The 21,318-nt window shown below is 49.3% G+C and overlaps 1 protein-coding gene across 1 annotated transcript; it reads left to right on the forward strand.

Moving 5' to 3' along the window:
- Positions 1 to 3,740: 3,740 nt before the first annotated feature.
- On the forward strand, positions 3,741 to 19,801 carry sec23b (SEC23 homolog B, coat complex II component). Its single transcript, XM_060046568.1, has 19 exons — positions 3,741 to 3,919; positions 4,940 to 5,167; positions 6,744 to 6,801; positions 6,912 to 6,998; positions 7,647 to 7,883; positions 8,928 to 9,010; positions 9,410 to 9,554; positions 11,689 to 11,847; positions 12,232 to 12,347; positions 12,889 to 13,012; positions 13,409 to 13,489; positions 13,793 to 13,882; positions 14,325 to 14,431; positions 14,972 to 15,125; positions 15,977 to 16,054; positions 16,823 to 16,984; positions 17,923 to 18,009; positions 18,192 to 18,413; positions 19,032 to 19,801. Exons 2-19 carry the CDS (start codon positions 4,947 to 4,949, stop codon positions 19,119 to 19,121), a joined length of 2,301 nt encoding a protein of 766 aa, XP_059902551.1. The 5' UTR covers positions 3,741 to 3,919; positions 4,940 to 4,946; the 3' UTR covers positions 19,122 to 19,801.
- The last annotated feature ends 1,517 nt before the right edge of the window (positions 19,802 to 21,318 follow it).

A 21,318-nucleotide genomic window follows, 5' to 3' on the forward strand; every position in this document is an offset into this window, starting at 1 on the left:
GTTAAAATATGTCTTGTTTCTCTCTCTCCTCTCTCTCTCTCTCTCTCTCTCTCTCTCTCTCTCTCTCTCTCTCTCTCTCTCTCTCTCCTCTCTCTCTCTCTCTCTCTCTCTCTCTCTCTCTCTCTCTCTCTCTCTCTCTCTCTAAATATCTTGTATATTTATGTATCTAAATACCTATTTTAGCTGAATGTGTTTTCTTTTATTGAACTTGGCCTTGATCTTTATAACGAGGGTCACGTGATCTCAGGGCGACCCTTCCGTCGACAGACCCCAGGTCAGTTGATCAGCCTGATCCCGGGTCAGCACCCTCAGCCGCACCCCAGGTCAGTGCATCGAACGGACCCCAGGTCAGTACATCGAACGGACCCCAGGTCAGTGGATCAACCAGATCCCAGGTCAGTACCTAAGCTAGACCCCAGGTCAGTACATCAGCCGGACCACAGGTCAATACATCAGCGGATCCCAGGTCGGTCCATCGGCGCCATCTATTGGTCGACTTTGAGAACACAGTCGATGTTCGAACGTGTTAAGTATTATGAAAACACGCTCGAATAGAAATGCATTGGTATGGAAAATGTGGATGTTTTAAATCCGAAATAGCCTAAAAACTTACCAAACACAAGCTTTCTGTTTGGTTTCCGTTATTTATTCTTTCTTTCTCTCTTTCATCTCATCTCATCTCATTTCTTCCGCTTATCCGGGGTCGGGTCGCGGGGGGAGCAGCTCAAGCAGGGGGCCCCAGACTTCCCTTTCCCGGGCCACATTGACCAACTCTGACGGGGGGATCCCGAGGCGTTCCCAGGCCAGTGTTGAGATATAATCTCTCCACCTAGTCCTGGGTCTTCCCCGAGGTCTCCTCCCCACTGGACGTGCCTGAAACACCTCCCAAGGAAGGCGCCCAGTGGGCATCCTTACCAGATGCCCGAACCACCTCAGCTGACTCCTTTCTCTCTTTCCATTCAATTCAATTCAATTCAATTCAATTCAATTCAATTCAATTCAATTCAATTCAATTCAATTCAATTCAATTCAATTCAATTCAATTCAATTCAATTCAATTCAATTCAATTCAATTCAATTCAAACAATCTTTATTGGCTTGAGAAACATACATCTATATTGACAAAGCAGGTAAACAATAAAGTAGGCTATATTCATCTCAGATAATACAACATTACTCAATTTATAAAAGGTCAAATGTGGGCTATTACAAATTCCAGCCTATCTCCTATAAATATATCAATTAAAATTACACTCGAAATACACAGTATTTATAATATGGAGAAAAAATTTTGTTTCATCTCTCTCTCTCTCTCTCTCTCTCTCTCTCTCTCTCTCTCTCCCCCCTCTCATTCAAAAAAGCTTTATTTGCATGAGAAATATACATTTGCATTGCCAAAGCAGGTGAACAATAAAATAAACAGCATTATTAAATAAGAAAGTAAAAAGGTCAGGTCTATAGTATAATATATAATATAATAAGTATAAAACATTGAATACAAAATATCTATGCATATCAAATGTTATACTATAAAAGTACTACACAAAGTAAAATGTGCAATATTATCAAAATTACAAAAATTACTGTATCTTGTATAAACATGAATTAAAGATACACTCTAAATACACAGTATTACATTATGGAGGATGTGTGCAATAGTGCAATTATTGTGTGAAGAGTGAGTCCAGGGGGATATGTCTATGGGGAGTTTGAGGTCCTTCTCTCATCACAGCAGGAGATTAATCTTGCTACTGCGTTTGCACATTGTTGTATTTCTCCCAACAGGTATGGCAGTTTGTGAGCATCTGGAGTGTTTTTGAAGGCCTTGCATGCCTTTGTAATCCGTGGGAAGTGTATATTCCTGATGTCTTCGTATGACTGGCAGGAAGTCAGGAAGTGCAGTTCTGTTTCTAGTTGTGTGTGCAGTGGGAGCACAGTCTGTCTACTCTGTGGCGACCCTTCTCGATGGCCAGGCTGTGTTCGCTGAGTCTGTATCTGGTCAAGGATTTCCTCAGTTTTGGGTCGGTCACGGTGGTCAGGTATTCTGCCACGGTTCAAGTTCAAGTTGAAAGTTGGTCACATGTTTGCAAAAATAACGTTTTACGTACAGTGAAATTAAAAAGGGGGTCACCACTCCGTCATTCATTGTGCAAATTACTGAACCTGAATAATAATAGATAATAGTAATTTTAAAACAGACATCCCCTTAATGAGGTGATGCTATAAAAACAGTCCTTAAAAAAATGTAGTAGTCTCTGTTATGGGACAAATAGCCAATTTTTGCGTGCAGTTTTCTTATAATTTGGTTTTGCCTGATGTGTTGGTTGTTGTGTGCTGGACAGAGTCCCAGGCCAAGCTGGCTGGCTTTTCTGGGTGTAACTCTCTGTGGGCAAGAGCCTTGTTGTGGAGTGTGTTGCTGTCGCTTTCCCTTAAGGTGGTTATACATTTTTAGGGCTCTATCTGAATTTTAATAACGATTGGATACCGTCCTAATTCAGCTCTGCATGCATTACTTGGTGTCTTTCTTTGATTTTTAGCATTGATTTGCAGAATTCTGCATGAAGATTTTCAATTTGATGTTTGTCCCATTTTATAAAATCTTGGTTGGTGAGTGGGCCCCCCGACCTCACAGCCGTAGAGCGCAATGGGCTCTATCACTGCGTCAAATATTTTTTGCCAGATCTTGGGATGTCTAGTTTTATATTTCTTTTTATGGCATAAAATGCCCTCCTTGCCTTGTCTCTCAGGTCATTAACAGCTTTGTTGAAATTTCCTGTGGCGTTCATGTTTATGCCGAGGTAGGTATCGTTTTTTGTTCGCTCTAGAGTAACAGTGTCTAGGTGGACTGTGTATTTGTTGAGGCTGGGTCTTTTTTTCAAATTTCATTATTTTGGTTTTACTAAGGTTCACTGTCAGGGTCCAGGTTTGAGAGAAGCTGTGCAGAAGATCTAGGTGCTGCTGTAGGCCTTCTTTGGTTGGGGACAGCAGCACCAGGTCATCTGCAAACAGCAGACATTGATTTCGGTGTCTACCAGTGTTATGCCGGGGGGCTGCAGACTGTTCTAATGTCCTTGCTATAGTTGGTTAATGTATATGTTGAACACGGTTGGACTAAAGCTGCATCCCTGTCTCACACCCCGGCTTTGTGGGAGGAAGTCTTTGTGTTTCATTCCTATCTTAACTGCACATTTGTTGTTTGTGTACATGGACTTTATGATGTCGTAAGTTTTTCCTCCAACACCACTTTCTATTGATTTAAACATAAAAATTCTCTCTCTCTCTCTCTCTCTTTCAACACACACACACACACACACACACACACACACACACACACACACACACACACACACACACACACACACACACACACACACACACACACACACACACACACACACACACACACACACACACACACACACACACACACACACTTGCTCTGACAGCTCTGACATCTATCTCCTATAATCTTGGTGCGATATTACGTCATGTTACGTCCGTAGTCTCCAAACCAACCAACCGCGCGTCCCGACCTTCTTTAATAGGTTCATGGTCCCGACGTGCATGGGGACCGGGCGCCCCCCAGCGGCCGCGGAGGGCACTGCAGATCGGAGCCGGGCGCCTTGGGCAGAACAGCCGCGAACGGTGACGGAAAAAAACTAAATTTCCCATGAGCACATGCGGCGACCCGTGTCCGAATGACGTAAGGCGCCGCATGTGCATATGGTAAATGGAGTTCTCTTTTTGAGCGTCGAGCCGCCGGAAGTGGGTGCAGTAACACGTCATCCTGTAGCGTACCTAGGAGGACCGGCGGAGTTCCACCCACCGGGCTGCTGTTTCGACCTTAACCCGGTTTCTACCTTTTAATGTTGAACAGTGCGCTGCGGTAGTACTCGGACTAAGACGGATCTTACTAAAGGTGAGATTTGGAGTCATATCTGGTTAATATAAGGTTTATATAAGGTTTATGTAAGGTTTAAATCGAGCGGAGTCGGTCCGGCTTCCGCTGATGGGTTCAGTCGGACGGATTAAGACGCCCTGCGGACGGAAGGCAAGAGATACACCATGATTAAATTCAGCGTTTATTGTTTATTTATCAATCAAACATCATATTTTGGGGTTTTGATGGGCGATCTTTCGATACGCCAACGCAGAATCTACGGCGACTGACGAGAGAAAAACGGAACGAATCGCGATTGCTCATATGCGTGATCCATTGATATTAATCTCTGATTACATTAGTTTATGCGCAGTGTTACTGTACTTAATGTGCGTATCTGGAATTTATCCGGTATTTGATGTTAACATTACACCTAATATAACGTTGCACTAATACTTGTGTGTGTGTGTAATGTAATGCAGTGATCAAATATGAGGAAGGAAAATGACCTAGATCCCATAACTTGTGCTGTTTAACTTGTGCTGTTGAACTTGTTATCAAACTACCTCATTTACAGTCTCAAGCATGTATAAGAGAAAAGTAAACGCTTTAAGTATTTGTGTTATCATGCAGGGGAGATGGTAGCACACGGATACAAATAAGGTCGTTTAACAAACCTAGTATGCTTTTGAGATTATGTTTATTCATGAAATATGATTCTTTGCTCACTTTTCCAGTAGAGGTGATTGTGAATAAGTGAGTGAAAAGTGAATGTTCAACGTGCACACAGTGAATACATACAGTGTTCAGTCACACACAACACGTTCATCAGGTTCTCTCTGATTGCGCACACACCTGGGTCATCCATTCTTCACTGTACGTCAGATAGTTTCAGTCCGGAGGGGCGTGCCACGTGTGATTAGAGATAGTACACCGTGTCATGCAACATATCATCAACCAACACTCAGAGGGTAGAGAGAGAGCAGAGAGCAGGGTTGACACTCTGAACCCAAACCACTCAATCCATACCTCGTCTACCGTCTGTCCGCCGGCCCGAAGCTCAGGGATGACGACCTACCAGGAGTTCATCCAGCAGAATGAGGACCGGGACGGGGTGCGCTTCAGCTGGAACCTGTGGCCCTCCAGCCGCCTGGAGGCCACCCGGCTGGTGGTGCCGGTGTCCTGCCTCTTCACGCCCCTCAAGGAGCGCCCCGACCTGCCCCCCGTGCAGTACGAACCCGTCATGTGCGGCCGGGCCAACTGCAAGGCGGTGCTGAACCCGCTGTGGTGAGTGGAGGGCCGACCGGCCGCCTGAGGGTTCTTCTTCTGTGTGCTGTTTGTGTCGTACTTGTTTATCTGTCGTCTTTCAAGACTCCCCTGTTCAGAGTTCCCCTAGACTCTGCCTAGCAACCCCCTCCCTACCCTTCGACTCATATGTTGTACACTCTGGCAATTATTGAATGTCGTACTTAGTTGTGTAGCATCTTACCCTAGCTGTCTGTATTGATTACGGGGAATGGGTTAACCTAGTGATGGTTAGTGCTTGGCACTTGGTTCTATGAACATCCTTACTGTACCGACAGAGATATATTGTTGTTTCTCTTTCTTCTGACAAATGTACTGATTGTAATTTGCTTTGGATAAAAGCGTTTGCTAAATGTAAATGCCTTTACTTGGGCCGTCGTAAAAGGCGACTCTGGGCTGACTAGAAGACAGGAGGTGATAGGATATCTCTTCATCATCCCGGTTGGGCAAACAGTTTCTTGGAGGCCGTGCTGCTGTGTTTGTGTTTCTGCTGCCGCTGCTGTTGCTGTTGCTAAGTCCATCTTTTTAAATATTGAACCACTAGAGGTGTGGATTAATGAACGTCACACGATGATAGTGACTCATCTCTTTAAATGCCAACACATCAAGTTGGCTACACCTGCTGTCAAACTGCAATCGTTGAATTGCAGTTAGTCAGCGTGCTGCTTTCACAGTGGGGCAGAAGATGTTTAGTTGTTGTGCACAGGGTGTCCGCGCATCCTTAAAGGCACCCAGTGCAACTTTCGAGGCTTAAAAATAAACATTCAATTTCTAGTCTTTTTTACACGTAGTAAGTTTCAATAACTCCATACCATTACATACCGACATTTAAGCAGCAAAGATGAGACGTCGTTGTGTGGTGAGAACTGATACAAAATCGATAACAACAACAATGCCGCCATTTTCTTTATTTTTTGTAACCTACAATAAATAAAGCAGGCTTCCAGTCAATGGAAAAATGGCTTCTCCCCACCGGCGATTGTTGTTGTTTACGATTTTCTATCAGTTCTCACCACACACACGACGTCTCATCTTTGCTCCTTGAATGTCGATATGTAATGGTATGGAGTTATTGAAACTTACTACGTGTAAAAAAGACTAGAAATTGAATGTTTATTTTTCATTGAATGTTTACATAAAGTTGCACTGGGTGCCTTTAAAAAGTCTTAAATTCATGTTTCTAAATTTAAGGCCTTGAAAAGTCTTAAATTCGTTACAAATGTCTTATACCGGTCTTAAATACTGCAACACAAGGTCTTAAATTTGTGGGGGCAGGGACTTTTCAGGAAGGACACGTAGAGAGGCTTCTTTCTTGCTAGCTGCATGTATAAACGATTATCTGCGTGCTTGCTAGCTAGTCTGCGACAATGGGTGAATGAGTCTCATTGAGCGACCCACATGCTATGCTTGGGTTATAATACAGCGGGATCGCCCCCACCATCACGTGTTTTAGGTCTTAAATTTCATTCAAGGTGGTATTAAAAAGGTCTTAAAAAGTCTTAAATTTGACTTGCTTAAACCTGCAGATACCCTAATGTTTTGTTGCTTGTTTTTACAGTCAAGTCGACTTCAGAGCTAAAATATGGGCGTGCAACTTCTGCTTCCAAAGAAACCCAGTGAGTATTCATACCAACACAGTGACGAACGTTCTGTTCTGAAGTGTGGATGTGTACACGCTGTCTCCAGCGATACGATTGGACTGACGCTCTGCATCTCATCTCTGCAGTTCCCGCCCTCTTACGCTGGGATCTCCGATGTCAACCAACCAGCCGAGCTCATGCCCCAGTTCTCCACCATCGAGTACGTCGTACAGGTAAGAACCGCCCCTTCATCACCGCCAAGCTCTGCTGCCATGGAAACACACACACACAACCCGCGCACAAAACGCGCTTAAATGGCATCTAAGGATTAGAGATGTTCCGATACCATTTTTCCCTCCCTGATTTTGAGTATGGGCCGATCAGAGTTTTTACAGATACAGAGTCTAGCATTGTAACTACCAATAGCACTTGTTCGTATTGAAGGGTTCTCTTAAAATGACATCAATGTATAGTAGGTTCACTTACTGTCGACAATATTTGTATTCCTGTATGTGAGCGTCCATGTTTTTTCCGACTTGTTATCGGAACAACTCTACTAAGGATTGGACAGGTTGCTCCTAGACTGTTCTCTACAGAAGCAACGGCCGGCAAAGCGCCTTATCCCGTGAACACTTAGGCCCTGGCTTGAACCATTTGTACCCGTATGAACTGGAGGCCTGATTCCTCCTCTAGTGAAATGTGTTGTCGTCACTCCACCTCTGAGCTGGGTCTGTTCAGCGGCGACGGCCTGCGACCGCCAGGCTCCGTCTATCTGCTCTCCAACAATGGCTCCACACACCAGCATCGCCGCCGCAGACGGGCATAAAGGCGTCTCCTCCTCACGGCCTCTGTCTCCCCCCCCCCCCCCCCCCCTCCTCCAGCGCGGGCCGGTGTCTCCTCTGATCTTCCTGTACGTGGTGGACACCTGCCTGGAGGAGGAGGACCTCCAGGCGCTCCGGGAGTCGCTGCAGATGTCCCTCTCCCTGCTGCCGCCCAACGCCCTGGTGGGGCTCATCACCTTCGGCCGCATGGTGCAGGTGCACGAGCTGAGCTGCGAGGGCATCGCCAAGAGCTACGTGTTCCGCGGCACCAAGGAGCTGTCCGCCAAGCAGATCCAGGTGGGACGGCTCGCCTGAACGAGCACGCACACACGCACGCACACACACACACTCGATCCAGGCGGGTGGGGTCGGACCGCGCCCCCCTGGCCTCGCCCCCTCGTCCGGTCCCCGTTGTTGTTCTCTGAAGGGAGGGGGGGTCAAGCGATCAGTGGGTTTGACTACCAGTCGTGATCGGTACTGGCGCCTCGAAGCCAGATGCTCCCCGTTCTTAGCTGTAGGCATCCTCGAGCACGACACCAACCGCTGTGACGAATCTGAGTCTGCTGAAGGACGGAAATCTGAGTCTGCTGAAGGACGGAAATCGGAGTCTGCTGAAGGACTTAAGTAAATCGCATAACCGTCTTTAGTAAATAGTAAACGTGTATGATTGAACATGCCCCCCCCCCCCCCCCCCCCCCCCCTCCTGACCCCCTCCAGGGGTGTGTCGCGATGGGAGCCTCAGTGGATTCCTCCCTCGTCATAGGGTCAGGTTTCATCCTATCATGGGTCATGAATAGAACATGAGTCTGAGCTTTGGAAAACAATGTTATGAATAATACAATGTTCCTGGTCAGCCATTGCAATGAGAGGAGAGAGACACCCCTCTGTTGTGGCCGCCCCTAAGTGGTTCACTGATGTTCTGTAATAGCCACGGTACCCGTTTTCTTATACCCAGGATCAACTCTGCCGTGTTTATATCAGGACGTGAAACACCGACAAAAGAATGACCTGAGCTCAATCGTCATCAAGTGACATGTTGTAATATCTAGTGTGAATGTTTGTGTGTGTCCTACACACTTATTGTATGTTGTACGTCCTGGCACTTAGGAACAGTACTTAGCATTGTGTAGCATCTTATACTTATCTCTGTTGTGTACGGGGAATGGGTTAACCTAGTGATGGTTAGTGCTTGGCACTTGGTTCTATGAACATCCTTACTGTACCCACAGGGATGTATTGTTTCTTTCTTCTGACAAATGGTCTTATTGTGAGTCGCTTTGGGTAAAAGCATCTGATGAATGCCCTGAATGTAAAGTGTGTGTGTGTGTGTGTGTTTTGTAGGAGATGTTGGGTCTGTTGAAGCCGGCGGTCTCGGGCCAGCAGGGCCGACCTGCTGCCCCCCAGGACCCCTCAGCCACCTGCAGGTAAGACCAGAAGAACCTCGTCCTCTGTATAATCATACACCCCTGACCTCTGGGCGGTGGGCGGCCTGGGGCTCAGGAGGCAGAGCGGGGTGGGCTGGGAACCGGAAGGTTGCTGGTTCGATCCCCGGCGATTGGACGGGTTCGTCCTTAGACCGTTCTAGACAGAAGCAACGGGCCGGCAAGCCACAGGAGCAGTCAGGGTGAGGCGTCTCGCTCAGGGACACCTCGACACTCCGGTAGGAGTGTCGAGGTGTCCCTGAGCGAGACGCCTCACCCTGGGGGGCCGGCTGTCGCCCTGGGGGTCCGACTCCGCCGTCGGTGTGTGAACGCCGTGTCTGTAAGTCGCTCTGGACAGAAGCGTCGGCAGCGCCCCTCCTGAACGCTCCCCTGTGCTCCTAGGTTCCTCCAGCCCGTGCACCGCGTGGACATGAACCTCACCGACCTGCTGGGGGAGCTCCAGAGGGACCCCTGGCCCGTCCCCCAGGGCAAGAGGCCCCTGCGGTCCACCGGCGTGGCGCTGTCCGTGGCCGTCGGCCTGCTGGAGGTGAGCGTACAAAAGGGACGTGTTTTTGGAGCCTGTGAATTCAGACTCCTGTGTTGACTCAGGTGAGCCTTGAGAGTGTTGAACTCTCAAGGCTCACCTGTTCCGAGTCCACCTGGACTCAGCCTCCCCCTTACCCCCCCCCACCGCCCAAACCCCTCTTACACACTTATTGTACGGTGTACGTCCTGGCACTTGAAAATAGTACTTGTCTATGGGGAATGGGTTAACCTAGTGATGGTTAGTGCTTGGCACTTGGTTCTATGAACATCCCTACTGTACCGACAGAGATATATTGTTGTCTCTCTTCCTTCTGACAAATGTACTTATTATTAGTCGCTGTGGATAAAAGCGTCTGCTGAATGCCCTGAATGTAAATCTAAATCTAATCTGTACTACACGTGATGTGAACTATTACTACTAGAAAGGTATTTTTAGTTTTGTTGCCAAAAATGATGCAATCGTATGAGTGCGTTCTGTTCTGAACTTTGACCTACTCACAGAGGATCGTGCCACATGTCCCTTCCAACAATCACAACTCCCCTAAACAAGCGCTCACACCCACGCACACACACGCACACCCACGCACACACACTCGCACACACTTGATATCTTTAGCTGTTTATCTGTACAGAACAGTACTGGGCCAGTTCAAAGATCGGTTTGTTGTCAGTCCTCCATCGTGTCTCCCTGTTCCCTCGCTCCCTGTTCCCTCACTCCCTGTTCCCTCGCTCCCTGTTCCCTCCCTCCCTGTTCCCTCGCTCCCTGTTCCCTCGCTCCCTGTTCCCTCCCTCCCTGTTCCCTCGCTCCCTGTTCCCTCGCTCCCTGTTCCCTCGCTCCCTGTTCCCTCGCTCCCTGTTCCCTCGCTCCCTGTTCCCTCCCTCCCTGTTCCCTCGCTCCCTGTTCCCTCGCTCCCTGTTCCCTCACTCCCTGTTCCCTCGCTCCCTGTTCCCTCGCTCCCTGTTCCCTCGCTCCCTGTTCCCTCACTCCCTGTTCCCTCCCTCCCTGTTCCCTCACTCCCTGTTCCCTCACTCCCTGTTCCCTCGCTCCCTGTTCCCTCGCTCCCTGTTCCCTCGCTCCCTGTTCCCTCCCTCCCTGTTCCCTCGCTCCCTGTTCCCTCGCTCCCTGTTCCCTCGCTCCCTGTTCCCTCACTCCCTGTTCCCTCGCTCCCTGTTCCCTCACTCCCTGTTCCCTCACTCCCTGTTCCCTCGCTCCCTGTTCCCTCGCTCCCTGTTCCCTCACTCCCTGTTCCCTCGCTCCCTGTTCCCTCGCTCCCTGTTCCCTCGCTCCCTGTTCCCTCACTCCCTGTTCCCTCGCTCCCTGTTCCCTCGCTCCCTGTTCCCTCACCCCTGCCGCCCCTAGTGACTAGCGTGAGCTTTGTGTTAGTAATCATCTATAACTAGTAAAACCAGTAAAGTGAATATTTGTGGACTTAACAGTAGAGGAACATGTAGTTTCACCCCCCCCCTCCCCCGCCCATCGGGGTGAATGAACACGTTGAATCAACAGCAGGATGTACACGTTCAGATCCATGGTGGAGCTTAGACCAGGTCCAAGAGAGACACCGTTCCTACTGCACATTTTAACCCCATGTCCTCAACTCTACCGCATACGAACACTTTGGCTGATTCAGACTAGGGGTGATGATCAGGGTACCTCACGATACGATAAACTATACATGGCCCTGCGATACAGATAATATCACGATACAGTGATTCTGCGATGATCAATATATTGTTAGACAATCCTATAACGTTACAGGATATATGTCTCACTCTAAATTTAAAATGGCCGTAAAAAGGTATGGTGCTGGATTTCTGTCTTTATTTACGGTCCAACCTGAGTCTTCCAGCTACTTGTCTTTGGCTAGTTAACGTCCGTTCAAGTTTCCCTCATCTGTGTGTTGAGCGCCCCCTGGTGGAGCAGGGAAACCTGTTTTAAAGCGCCTTCGTTTATTAACTGAAATATCAATATTTGGAGTGATATTTCCTAACTAACCCTTCATGAATAAAGCATAAGATTTTATGTGCGAAAATAAATCTTAAAAATAAATGTATCGATTGTCGTATCGCACAAAGTTCGCCGTGTCGATATCTCGTCCCCGCCTCGTGCTGACGCCTCCTCTCTGTGTCTGCAGGGTGCCTTCCCCAACACGGGGGCGCGCGTGATGCTGTTCACCGGGGGGCCCCCCACCCAGGGGCCCGGCATGGTGGTGGGCGACGAGCTCAAGACCCCCATCCGATCCTGGCACGACATCCAGAAGGACAACGCGCGCCACCTCAAGAAGAGCTCCAAGGTGACCGTCGCAGACGCTCCCGTATCGGCCGATCCCGAGCCTATACGATACAGCCTCTAGTACTGTTATTATGTAACCTGTTCTTATTGAAGGGTTCCTTTTGGCAGCGACGCGTTGCCGCTGTAGTAAAGGTCATGTGATGGTATCGGATCGTGCACAGTCTTGCGTACTCGCCGATACCCGATACTGCATTTTAGGCAGAATCGGAGGAATATCCGATACTGATATCGGTACGGGAACAACTCTAGTGAGGAGGCCCAAGTATCAACCCCCTGGACCTTCATCTGGATCCTAATTAATGACTTCTAATGAGCTTGGTTGATGAGCTAGATGAGTTCCAGTCGTTCCGTCCTCTGATGATCTGTGTTGTGTTTGGTCCGTCAGTATTACGACACCCTGGCCAATCGCACGGCCGTCAACGGCCACAGCATCGACATCTACGCCTGCGCCCTCGACCAGACCGGCCTGCTGGAGATGAAGTGTTTATCCAACCTGACGGGGTCAGTTTGAAGTCCACCCTCTGGGTCACAACCATGTCTTCCAGGCCATTCAATTCAATTCAATTGTATTTGTACAGCCCTTAATCACCGGTGCAGTCTCAAAGGGCTTACAGGCCATTAGTTGTGGACAATACACACATGCCTTCAAAACATTTTTACCTGGTGCTGGCCGGTTAACCATAAGGAGAGTCCAGGCATCCAGTTATAGTCACCGCAACACGGTAAAACAGACAGAATGATGATCAGAAGGGAGGAGTGCGTACAATGCAATCAGAAACGGAAACATTCACATGATCAGGCAGACACTGGCATCATCCACGCCTTCGGCATTAGTCCGGCCAGCAGAACCCTTTTGGGTTCTGCTCTCTCTTTTGGGTTGTGCTCTCTCTCTCTCTCTGCAGAACCCTTTTGGGTTCTGCTCTCTCTTTTGGGTTGTGCTCTCTCTCTCTCTCTCTCTGCAGAACCCTTTTGGGTTCTGCTGTTGAAGAGAGAAGGGATGCCGTTGGATACAAGGGGACCTAAACCCTGGTGTCGTCCGCAGGGGCCACATCGTGATGGGGGACTCCTTCAACACCTCCCTCTTCAAGCAGACCTTCCAGAGGGTCTTCAGCAAGGACTACAGCGGGGAGTTCCGCATGGCCTTCGGGGGGACCATGGAGGTCAAGGTGAGCGGGGGGGGGGGGGTCAGTTCAACCTCAGAGACACGACTAGGGGTATACCTGTACACGGCCTCTGTTGTCTACGGGGAATGGGTTAACCTAGTGATGGTTAGTGCTTGGCACTTGGTTCTATGAACATCCTTACTGTACCCACAGAGATATATTGTTGTTTCTCTTTCTTCTGAAAAATGGACTTATTGTAAGTCGCTTTTGGATAAAAGCGTCTGCTAAATGTAAATGATGGCATTTGCTATAAATTATGCTATTTTCTTGATTAGATGATTTATCGATGAAATTAAGACATGTCGTTAAGACGATCCACTCACGCATTCCCCAGTTCACTGAGGACTGTAGCAGGTGTGTATTTTAAGTGTGTGACTCTGTGTGTGTGTGTGTCTGCAGACGTCACGTGAGCTGAAGGTGTGCGGGGCCATCGGGCCCTGCGTCTCTCTCGGCGCTAAGGGCCCCAGCGTCTCTGAGAACGTGAGTCACCGGCCCCGACTCAACCGTCACTCACTCACTGCTGCCTCTCAGCCGCAGGGAATGGAGAGGAGCAGGATTCCTCTGTGTGTGTGTGTGTGTGTGTGTGTGTGTGTGTGTGTGTGTGTGTGTGTGTGTGTGTGTGTGTGTGTGTGTGTTCTTATGTGTGTTGTATTCTGATGTGTGTTGTATTCTGATGTCTGTTGGTGCATTCTGATGTGTGTGTTGTGTTTTGACGTGTGTGTGGGTGCATTATGACGTTTGTGAGTGTGTTCTGACGTGTGTGTGTGTGTGTTGTGCGTTCAGGAGATGGGCGTGGGCGGGACCAGTCAGTGGAAGGTGTGCAGCCTGAACCCCTCCACCACGCTCGCCATGTTCTTCGAGGTGGTGAGTCAGGTAAGACACACAAACACACACAGCCTCCCTCACACGGAGGTCTCGCCGGTCGCCACGAGGTTCGGTCCTCTTCTCTGTGACTTTCACACATTAGTTCCGACCAACAGGGTTTTAACGTAAACCAAGCCTTCATTCTTGAGGAGTTTACTGTTAGGAACTCGAGCCATTGTGCGAAGGAGAATCCTTTGTTAGTGACCTCTGTGTGTCCTCTGAAACATGAGTTTGGCTTTCCTCTGAATCCTTTCAGTGGCGTTTAACTTAATCACACGGTCCCCGCATTGTACCCAAGATCTGCCTCCACCTGCCGTGAGACTGATCGGTATCGTGTGTGTGTGTGTGTGTGTGTGTGTGTGTGTGTGTGTGTGTGTGTGTGTGTGTGTGTGTGTGTGTGTGTGTGTGTGTGTGTGTGTGTGTGTGTGTGTGTGTGTGTGTGTGTGTGCAGCACAACGCACCCGTCCCCCAGGGCGGCCGCGGGGCCATCCAGTTCGTCACCCAGTACCAACACTCCAGCACCCAGCGGCGGATCCGCGTGACGACCGTCGCTAGGAAGTAAGAACAACAAACTACACCGCAACCGTCTCAGAGAGAGAGAGAGAGAGAGAGAGAGATGGTAACCAGAAGGTTGTTAGTTCGATCCCCGGCTCCTCCTATCTGAGTGTCGAGGTGTCCCTGAGCGAGACGCCTCACCCTGACCGCTGCTGACCAGCTGGCTGTCGCCCTGCGGGGCTGACTCCGCCCTCGCTGTGGGAATGAGTGATGAATGGGTGAATGTGAGGCGGTGCTGTAAAGCCCTTTGAGCGGCTGCTGGTTAGTAAAGAGCTGTTTAAGTGCAGTCCATTAACCAGCTCCGGTTCACCTCATCCGCGAGGACGACCTGGTACGCGTGGGTCCACTCTACAGTCTGGTCGTCGTTGGGCGGTGGTGGGCGGGCGGGGTTGAACCTCTCTTTACACGACGGCCGGGCTGAGCCTGAGCAGAGTCAACAGCGGCCCCGCCGCCAACAGGATGTTTGAACTGCGGCGCGTCAGAAGCACTCTGCGCTGGTGCGCCAGTGCGCTCACATCTGCCTATCTCCTCCCCCTCCCCCAGCTGGGCCGACGCCCAGTCGCAGATCCAGCACATCGAGTCGTCCTTCGACCAGGAGGCCTCGGCCGTGATCATGGCCCGCCTGGGCGTGTTCAGGGCGGAGTCGGAGGAGGGGCCTGACGTCCTCCGCTGGCTGGACAGGCAGCTCATCCGCCTGGTGAGACACGCCCCCTCAGTCGGAGACACGCCCCCCAGCCTGAGACACGCCCCCCAGATAGACGGATCCTTCTACAGTCTACATCCACACTCCTTGAAGCCTTTGTAGCGGGCAGGATGTCTTTAACTCAGTGATGAAGAGCTAGAACATGAGCTAGAACATGGAGCAAGACGAACTGGAACATTTGAGTCTTTTCAACATAATGTATTCTCTACGCCAGCCCTGTTTGTTGTTAAAGTGGACTCAAACGTTAACGCCCCGCCAGCCTGATACAGTTACACTAAGGGCGTTCAGGAGACGCTTTTAACCAGACAGACAATAAGTCCATTTGTCAAAAGAAAGAGAAACGACAATATACCTCTGTCGGTACAGTAAGGGTGTTCATAGAACCAGGTGCCATGGACTAACCATCACTAGGTTAACCCATTCCCCGTATACAACAGAGCTAGCTAGGATAAGATGCTACACCATGCTAAGTACTAAAGATAGCTAGGATAAGATGCTACACCATGCTAAGTACTAAAGATAGCTAGGATAAGATGCTGCACCATGCTAAGTACTAAAGATAGCTAGGATAAGATGCTGCACCATGCTAAGTACAGCTAGGATAAGATGCTGCACCATGCTGAGGCCTATTTTTAAGTGCCAGGACGTACAACGTACACTAGGATCCCTCTAGGTGACGCGGATCGCCGGGAATGCCGGCATTCCCGGCGGGGCGTGTGACCGTAGCGCCCGGCAGTAGTAGCTGAGGAGTATGGCAGGAATGTGCGGCCGTGTGTGTCGTCGCCGAAGCGTGTGCGCTGACGTGTCGAGGCGCGCTCTCTAAAAGGTTCCCGTCTCCATTCCAGTGTCAGAAGTTTGGCCAGTTCAACAAAGACGACCCCACCTCCTTCAAGCTGTCGGAGTCCCTGTCCCTGTACCCGCAGGTGAGTCGGCGCACCGCCCCCACCTAGTGGACGACCACAGAACTGCACCATGAATCGTTTATTGTTAAAGGGGACCTATTATGCTTTTCGACTTTTATGACCTATAAACGTTGTTATAGTGATTGATAGTCATGTTTAACCATACACAAAGAACGATGTAGGTTTTCGGGAAACTCTTCCTCTCATCTGGGCGCTTTCAGCCTTCTCTGTCAACGCTCGGTTTCGTCCTTCTCCGCCCCCTCGCCCCCCTCCTGCCAACCCAACTGCGTTGTGATTGGTTACCTTCCTTGAAGCGCGCGCGCGGGCAGATTTGACCAGGCATATGGGGGCGCGGCAGGAGTGCCTCTACGTAGATGATTTCCCGGAAATGTGAACAAGTGAATCGCAAACGTTGTCGCGAGTGTTTAGCGCTCTGCACAGCCACCCCAGACTGTTAGCAGGGAGTACGTCGAAATGCATGTGCGTCATTATTTGACACTTTAGTATGGTTAAACATGACTATCAATCATTATGACAACGTTCATAGGTCATAAAAGTAAAAAAAGCATAATAGGTGTTCTTTAAGGATCCCATATCATGTGTTTTTAGGTGGGGTGTGAATACTCCCGCTAGCTTGGACTTAGATTTTTCTACCTTAGCAGATTTATAAAAAATGTACAGACGTCATGTACGAATGAAAATTCGAAAAAGCTTGATATCACCCCTTTAATAGATGAGCTATTCTGCGTGCTGCTCTAATCAACTCCCCTCCCTCCCCCCCCTTCACAGTTCATGTTCCACCTGCGGCGGTCCCCGTTCCTCCAAGTGTTCAACAACAGCCCGGACGAGTCGTCGTACTACCGCCACCACTTTGTGCGCCAGGACCTGACCCAGTCCCTCATCATGGTGCAGCCCATGCTGTACTCGTACTCCTTCCACGGGCCACCAGAGGTCAGTGTCGCACCACACCCGGGTCCCTGCCCCGCAGCGCACAGAGCGACCAGCGCTGAGCAGCCAATGAGCTGAAACAGTGGTGCTCAAATAGCGGTACGCGAACCCCTACGGGTACTTTGGAGTACTGCAGGGGGCACTCAGAAAATTACAAATAAATGAATTCTGAAAGCTAGAAACTTGACGAAAGTGGTTTAAATGTAAATCTGAATAATATACTTTAATGGCATTTGTCCAAAAAATGTGCCACTGAAGGGGCTACTCATCTGAAAACGATCCTTGCTAAAACATTTAGTTTTTATTGAGGTTCTTGTTCTGTGAGTGGTTTGAAGGACAAGGCAGCATGGAGACCCCGTTATCGTGATCACGGCCAGGCTGTGCAGTGGGGTTTGATTATCTTTCTGGTGGCTGTCGTTGGTTGCCTGAATCTCTTAATTCCACCGGCTGGAGTGATGAGGCCTCCTCTGTGCGCTGCAGATAAACACGTGAGGGACGAACACGCCCCTGGAAGCCTTTGTACCGGGCACGATGTCTTTGACTCAGTAATTAAGTGCTAAAACAAGCCAAACTGGAACATTTTAGTCTTTTCAACACCATGTATTCTCCACGGCAGCAGCTTTTGCTGTTAAACTGGACTCAAACGTTATCGTATATGTCTTATATGTTCTTCAGCCTGCTGATCTGGAGTTATGACGGTTATGATCCGATGTTCCCTCCCATCAAAGCAGACCGCTTGGTGAACGCTTTAACACTTACCCTACCCCTACCCCCTACCCCCTACCCCCTACCCCTACCCCCTACCCCTACCCCTACCCCCTACCCCTACCCCCTACCCCTACCCCCTACCTCTACCCCTACCCCCTACCCCCTACTCCTACCCCCTACCCCTACCTCCTACCCCTACCCCTACCCCCTACCCCTACCTCTGTCCCTCACAGCCGGTGCTGCTGGACAGCAGCAGTATCCTGCCGGACCGCATCCTCCTCATGGACACCTTCTTCCAGCTGGTCATCTACCACGGAGAGGTGAGAGAACAGCCCCTTGGCCTCGCAGGGGACAAACGTTCCTAGGTTCAGATGTTGGCGTCCCTCAAAGTAGACAAACCCTCAAACGGTTTGGAAGGCTTTCATGAATGAGCTGATGATGCTGGTCATGTCGTGGTTGGGTGAAGTCTCTGAACGTATCTCTCTCTCTCTCCTCCGCCCAGACCATCGCCCAGTGGCGTAAGGCGGGCTACCAGGAGATGGCCGAGTACGAGAACTTCAAGCAGCTGCTGCAGGCGCCCCTGGACGACGCGCAGGAGATCCTGCAGACGCGCTTCCCGATGCCGCGCTACGTGGACACGGAGCACGGCGGCTCCCAGGCTCGCTTCCTGCTGTCCAAGGTCAACCCCTCGCAGACCCACAACAACAGCAACGGCTGGACGCAGGTACGAGGGCCGGTGTGTGTGTGGACCGGGTTCACCACCCTGGTGGGACGGGGAGAACACCTCATGCCATCACATGGCCAGTGTTGCATCTTGTCCGGTGTCTTTGGCTTAGAAACGTTCTGCGATAACAGAATTATAGAAATACTGGGGATCAGCTCAGCTCTCTATTCTTGGGAATCTGTGGGAGAGATTTAAATCTGCGCATGACAATCAGCTGTTATTGTTCCCCTGAGTGGGAGAGACATAAACCATAAGTCGCTCCATGGTTCACATCGCTGCGAGTCAAAAGGCCTTCGATTGAACCATGGGCCTTGGGTTCAACGTGTGTGTGTGTGTGTTCATGTATAGGTAAAGATCTTCTTGTTTTACAATTAATTTAGCTTAAATACTATTTAGTACCACCAATCTTATAACTCCGGATTGGTCCATGCTGGATACAGGATAATATTTCAGCGGCCGTGCTAACCTCTGCTAAGTGCCTCCCCCAACAGCCCTGACATAAAGCAGAGTTATCGTGCTTTAAGTTGTGCATTGATGGGAGGAGCCCTCCACCAGTCTGGCTCTCCGGCCTCCCTCGGGGCACACTGGTTCTAAATCAGCGCTGTGCCTCCTCTCTAGGAGCCGGGGGCGCCCATCCTCACCGACGACGTCAGCCTGCAGGTCTTCATGGACCACCTCAAGAAGCTGGCCGTCTCCAGCTCCACTTAGACCGGCCTAGACCCAGCTCAGTCTAGACCCAGCTCAGCTAAGACCAACCTAGACCCAGCTCAGCCTAGACCCAGCTCAGTCTAGACCCAAGGCCCATCGATGAGGAGCCACGACGCATGCACCAACGATTGAATGATGGAGAAGCCGTAACTAGATTCCCGCTTACATTTCCCTTCTCTGAAGCTGAAGGACTCCGACCGCAGTGAGAGTTAACTTTAACATGTCGACTGATCTATAGGTGTTCCTTACGTTGATCCCCTGTCCTATGAAGAAGTCTATCCATGTTTTTTTTCCTTTCTCATGAATGAATGGTCGATTAACTGAGACGCATTTCCTGTGTGGCGTCACTGGTGAAAACAGTTAATTTGACAGATCTGTATTTAAGTAATTTTACAAATACATAATAAATGTTTTCTGAGAAAATTCCCTTTGAATGATCAAGAATACGGTTGTGATGATAAAGTCTATTCTGGTGCTTATAACTGTGGATGTAGGCGGGGTTTCGATGAAGAGCGATCATTGTTTGTGTATTCTGTGTTTTCTAACCCTTATCTCGTCCGTTTCTGCAAACCTCGCCCGGGGGTTTGTACCCACCGACTGCCCCATATCTCACTGTCTCCTGTGATTGTAATTAAACATTTTAATATACTGTATAAATGGGACTTTTAACCAATGTTCAATGGTGACTCAATACATGAAGTCTCTGTCAGTAGAAGTCTTTTCTGAGGAGAATGTCATCTTCAATCATCAGTTCAGGGTCAACCGAGAACCTTCTCTTTGTAAGGCAACTCATCTTGAAGGCCAGGCAGGAGACAGAATGATCTGTCCGACTGTGCAATATAAATTATTAAGCAATATTTATATGTATAAACAGGTATTGATTTTTTTGTCTTCTAAATTGAATAAATGAGAAAATGTAGTAGACTATTGTAAAACGAATTTGACAATAATCGTCATGGCAAGCACGGAGTTTTTTTTTTTGGGGGGGGGGGGGGGCACAGCCGGGTTCCCACACGAGGAGGCAAAGGCATGTGCTATCTGCTGTTGTGAAACAGCATTTTCATCCCACTCAGTAGGAGACATCCTGCCAATTCACCGACTGAAGCAGCTTTTGTTTTAAAAGCAGTGCGCGTTTGGGCACATTTCCAAAGCCGTGCGCGTTTGGACACATCACCACCACAGCTGTGCCTATCGTTACGGCCGTGCGCGTCCCTCCCTCGCAGCCTCGGACAGACTGTGCAGATTTGGGGAAATTGTCTTTTTTTTAGGCTCTTCCGCTCTGCTCCACTACTGCACGTTAAGCCCGAACGCAATCCCGGTCATAAAACCCCCTCGCGCGGGCCGTCCCAGCGTCACGTCAATGGGGTGTAAGCGGATCCCGACGCGGCCCAGACAGTATGATTTCGAGGATCAGAGGAAGAAAGATTATGAAGACTAATCCTTTCGGTGCTATCTGCTAAGAGACAACTTCTACTCTTAAAAGCTTTTAACCGGAAGTTTGCAGTGAAAGACAAATGAAGCGTGTGCGGAGATTACGCAGCAGCACAATGACCCATTCTGTGGCCACATATGTCCTGCAGGAGTTGTAGTACTAAACAAACTGCGAGGACGTTTAATCTCTCCGGACAGGAAAAAGACATAACGTAGTAAAAGGTTTTATGAATGTATGTCAGTTTGTAAGCCGCATAAGAACGGGTAAAGCATGGGAAGGGGGGGGGGGGGCTAGACCTAAATATAAAATAAATAAATAAGGTGCAGTGTGTATAATTAAGTGGCATCTAGTGGAACGGACTTTGCAGCGATGGAATATAATATCAATATGTAATGACACCCCACCATGTTTGACTTTTCTGGGCTATTCCTAACATAGGACGCAGTAGCATAGCTGGTGGTGGGGGAAATCTGGTTTATTGCACAGGTTTGATACTGAACATGGACTTTTGCCTCGCTGCCATGCAGGAGATCTCTCTGAGTGTGAGTGGTGATGGCTGGTTTGACCTGTCGCACACTGATTACTCAATGAACAACAGTGTGCAGCCTCACCGGCCCCGTAGTCCAATCAGACTCGACCAGGTGAGGCAGCTGCGTACCAGCCGTCATCCACACACACGCACGCACGCACACGCACACACACTCCCACGCTATGTCTTATATAGTGTTTAATACCATGAAAATAATATAAGATATATGGTATTTT

This window comes from Gadus macrocephalus, chromosome 3, assembly GCF_031168955.1.
Source record: "Gadus macrocephalus chromosome 3, ASM3116895v1".
Lineage (NCBI taxonomy): Eukaryota > Metazoa > Chordata > Actinopteri > Gadiformes > Gadidae > Gadus > Gadus macrocephalus.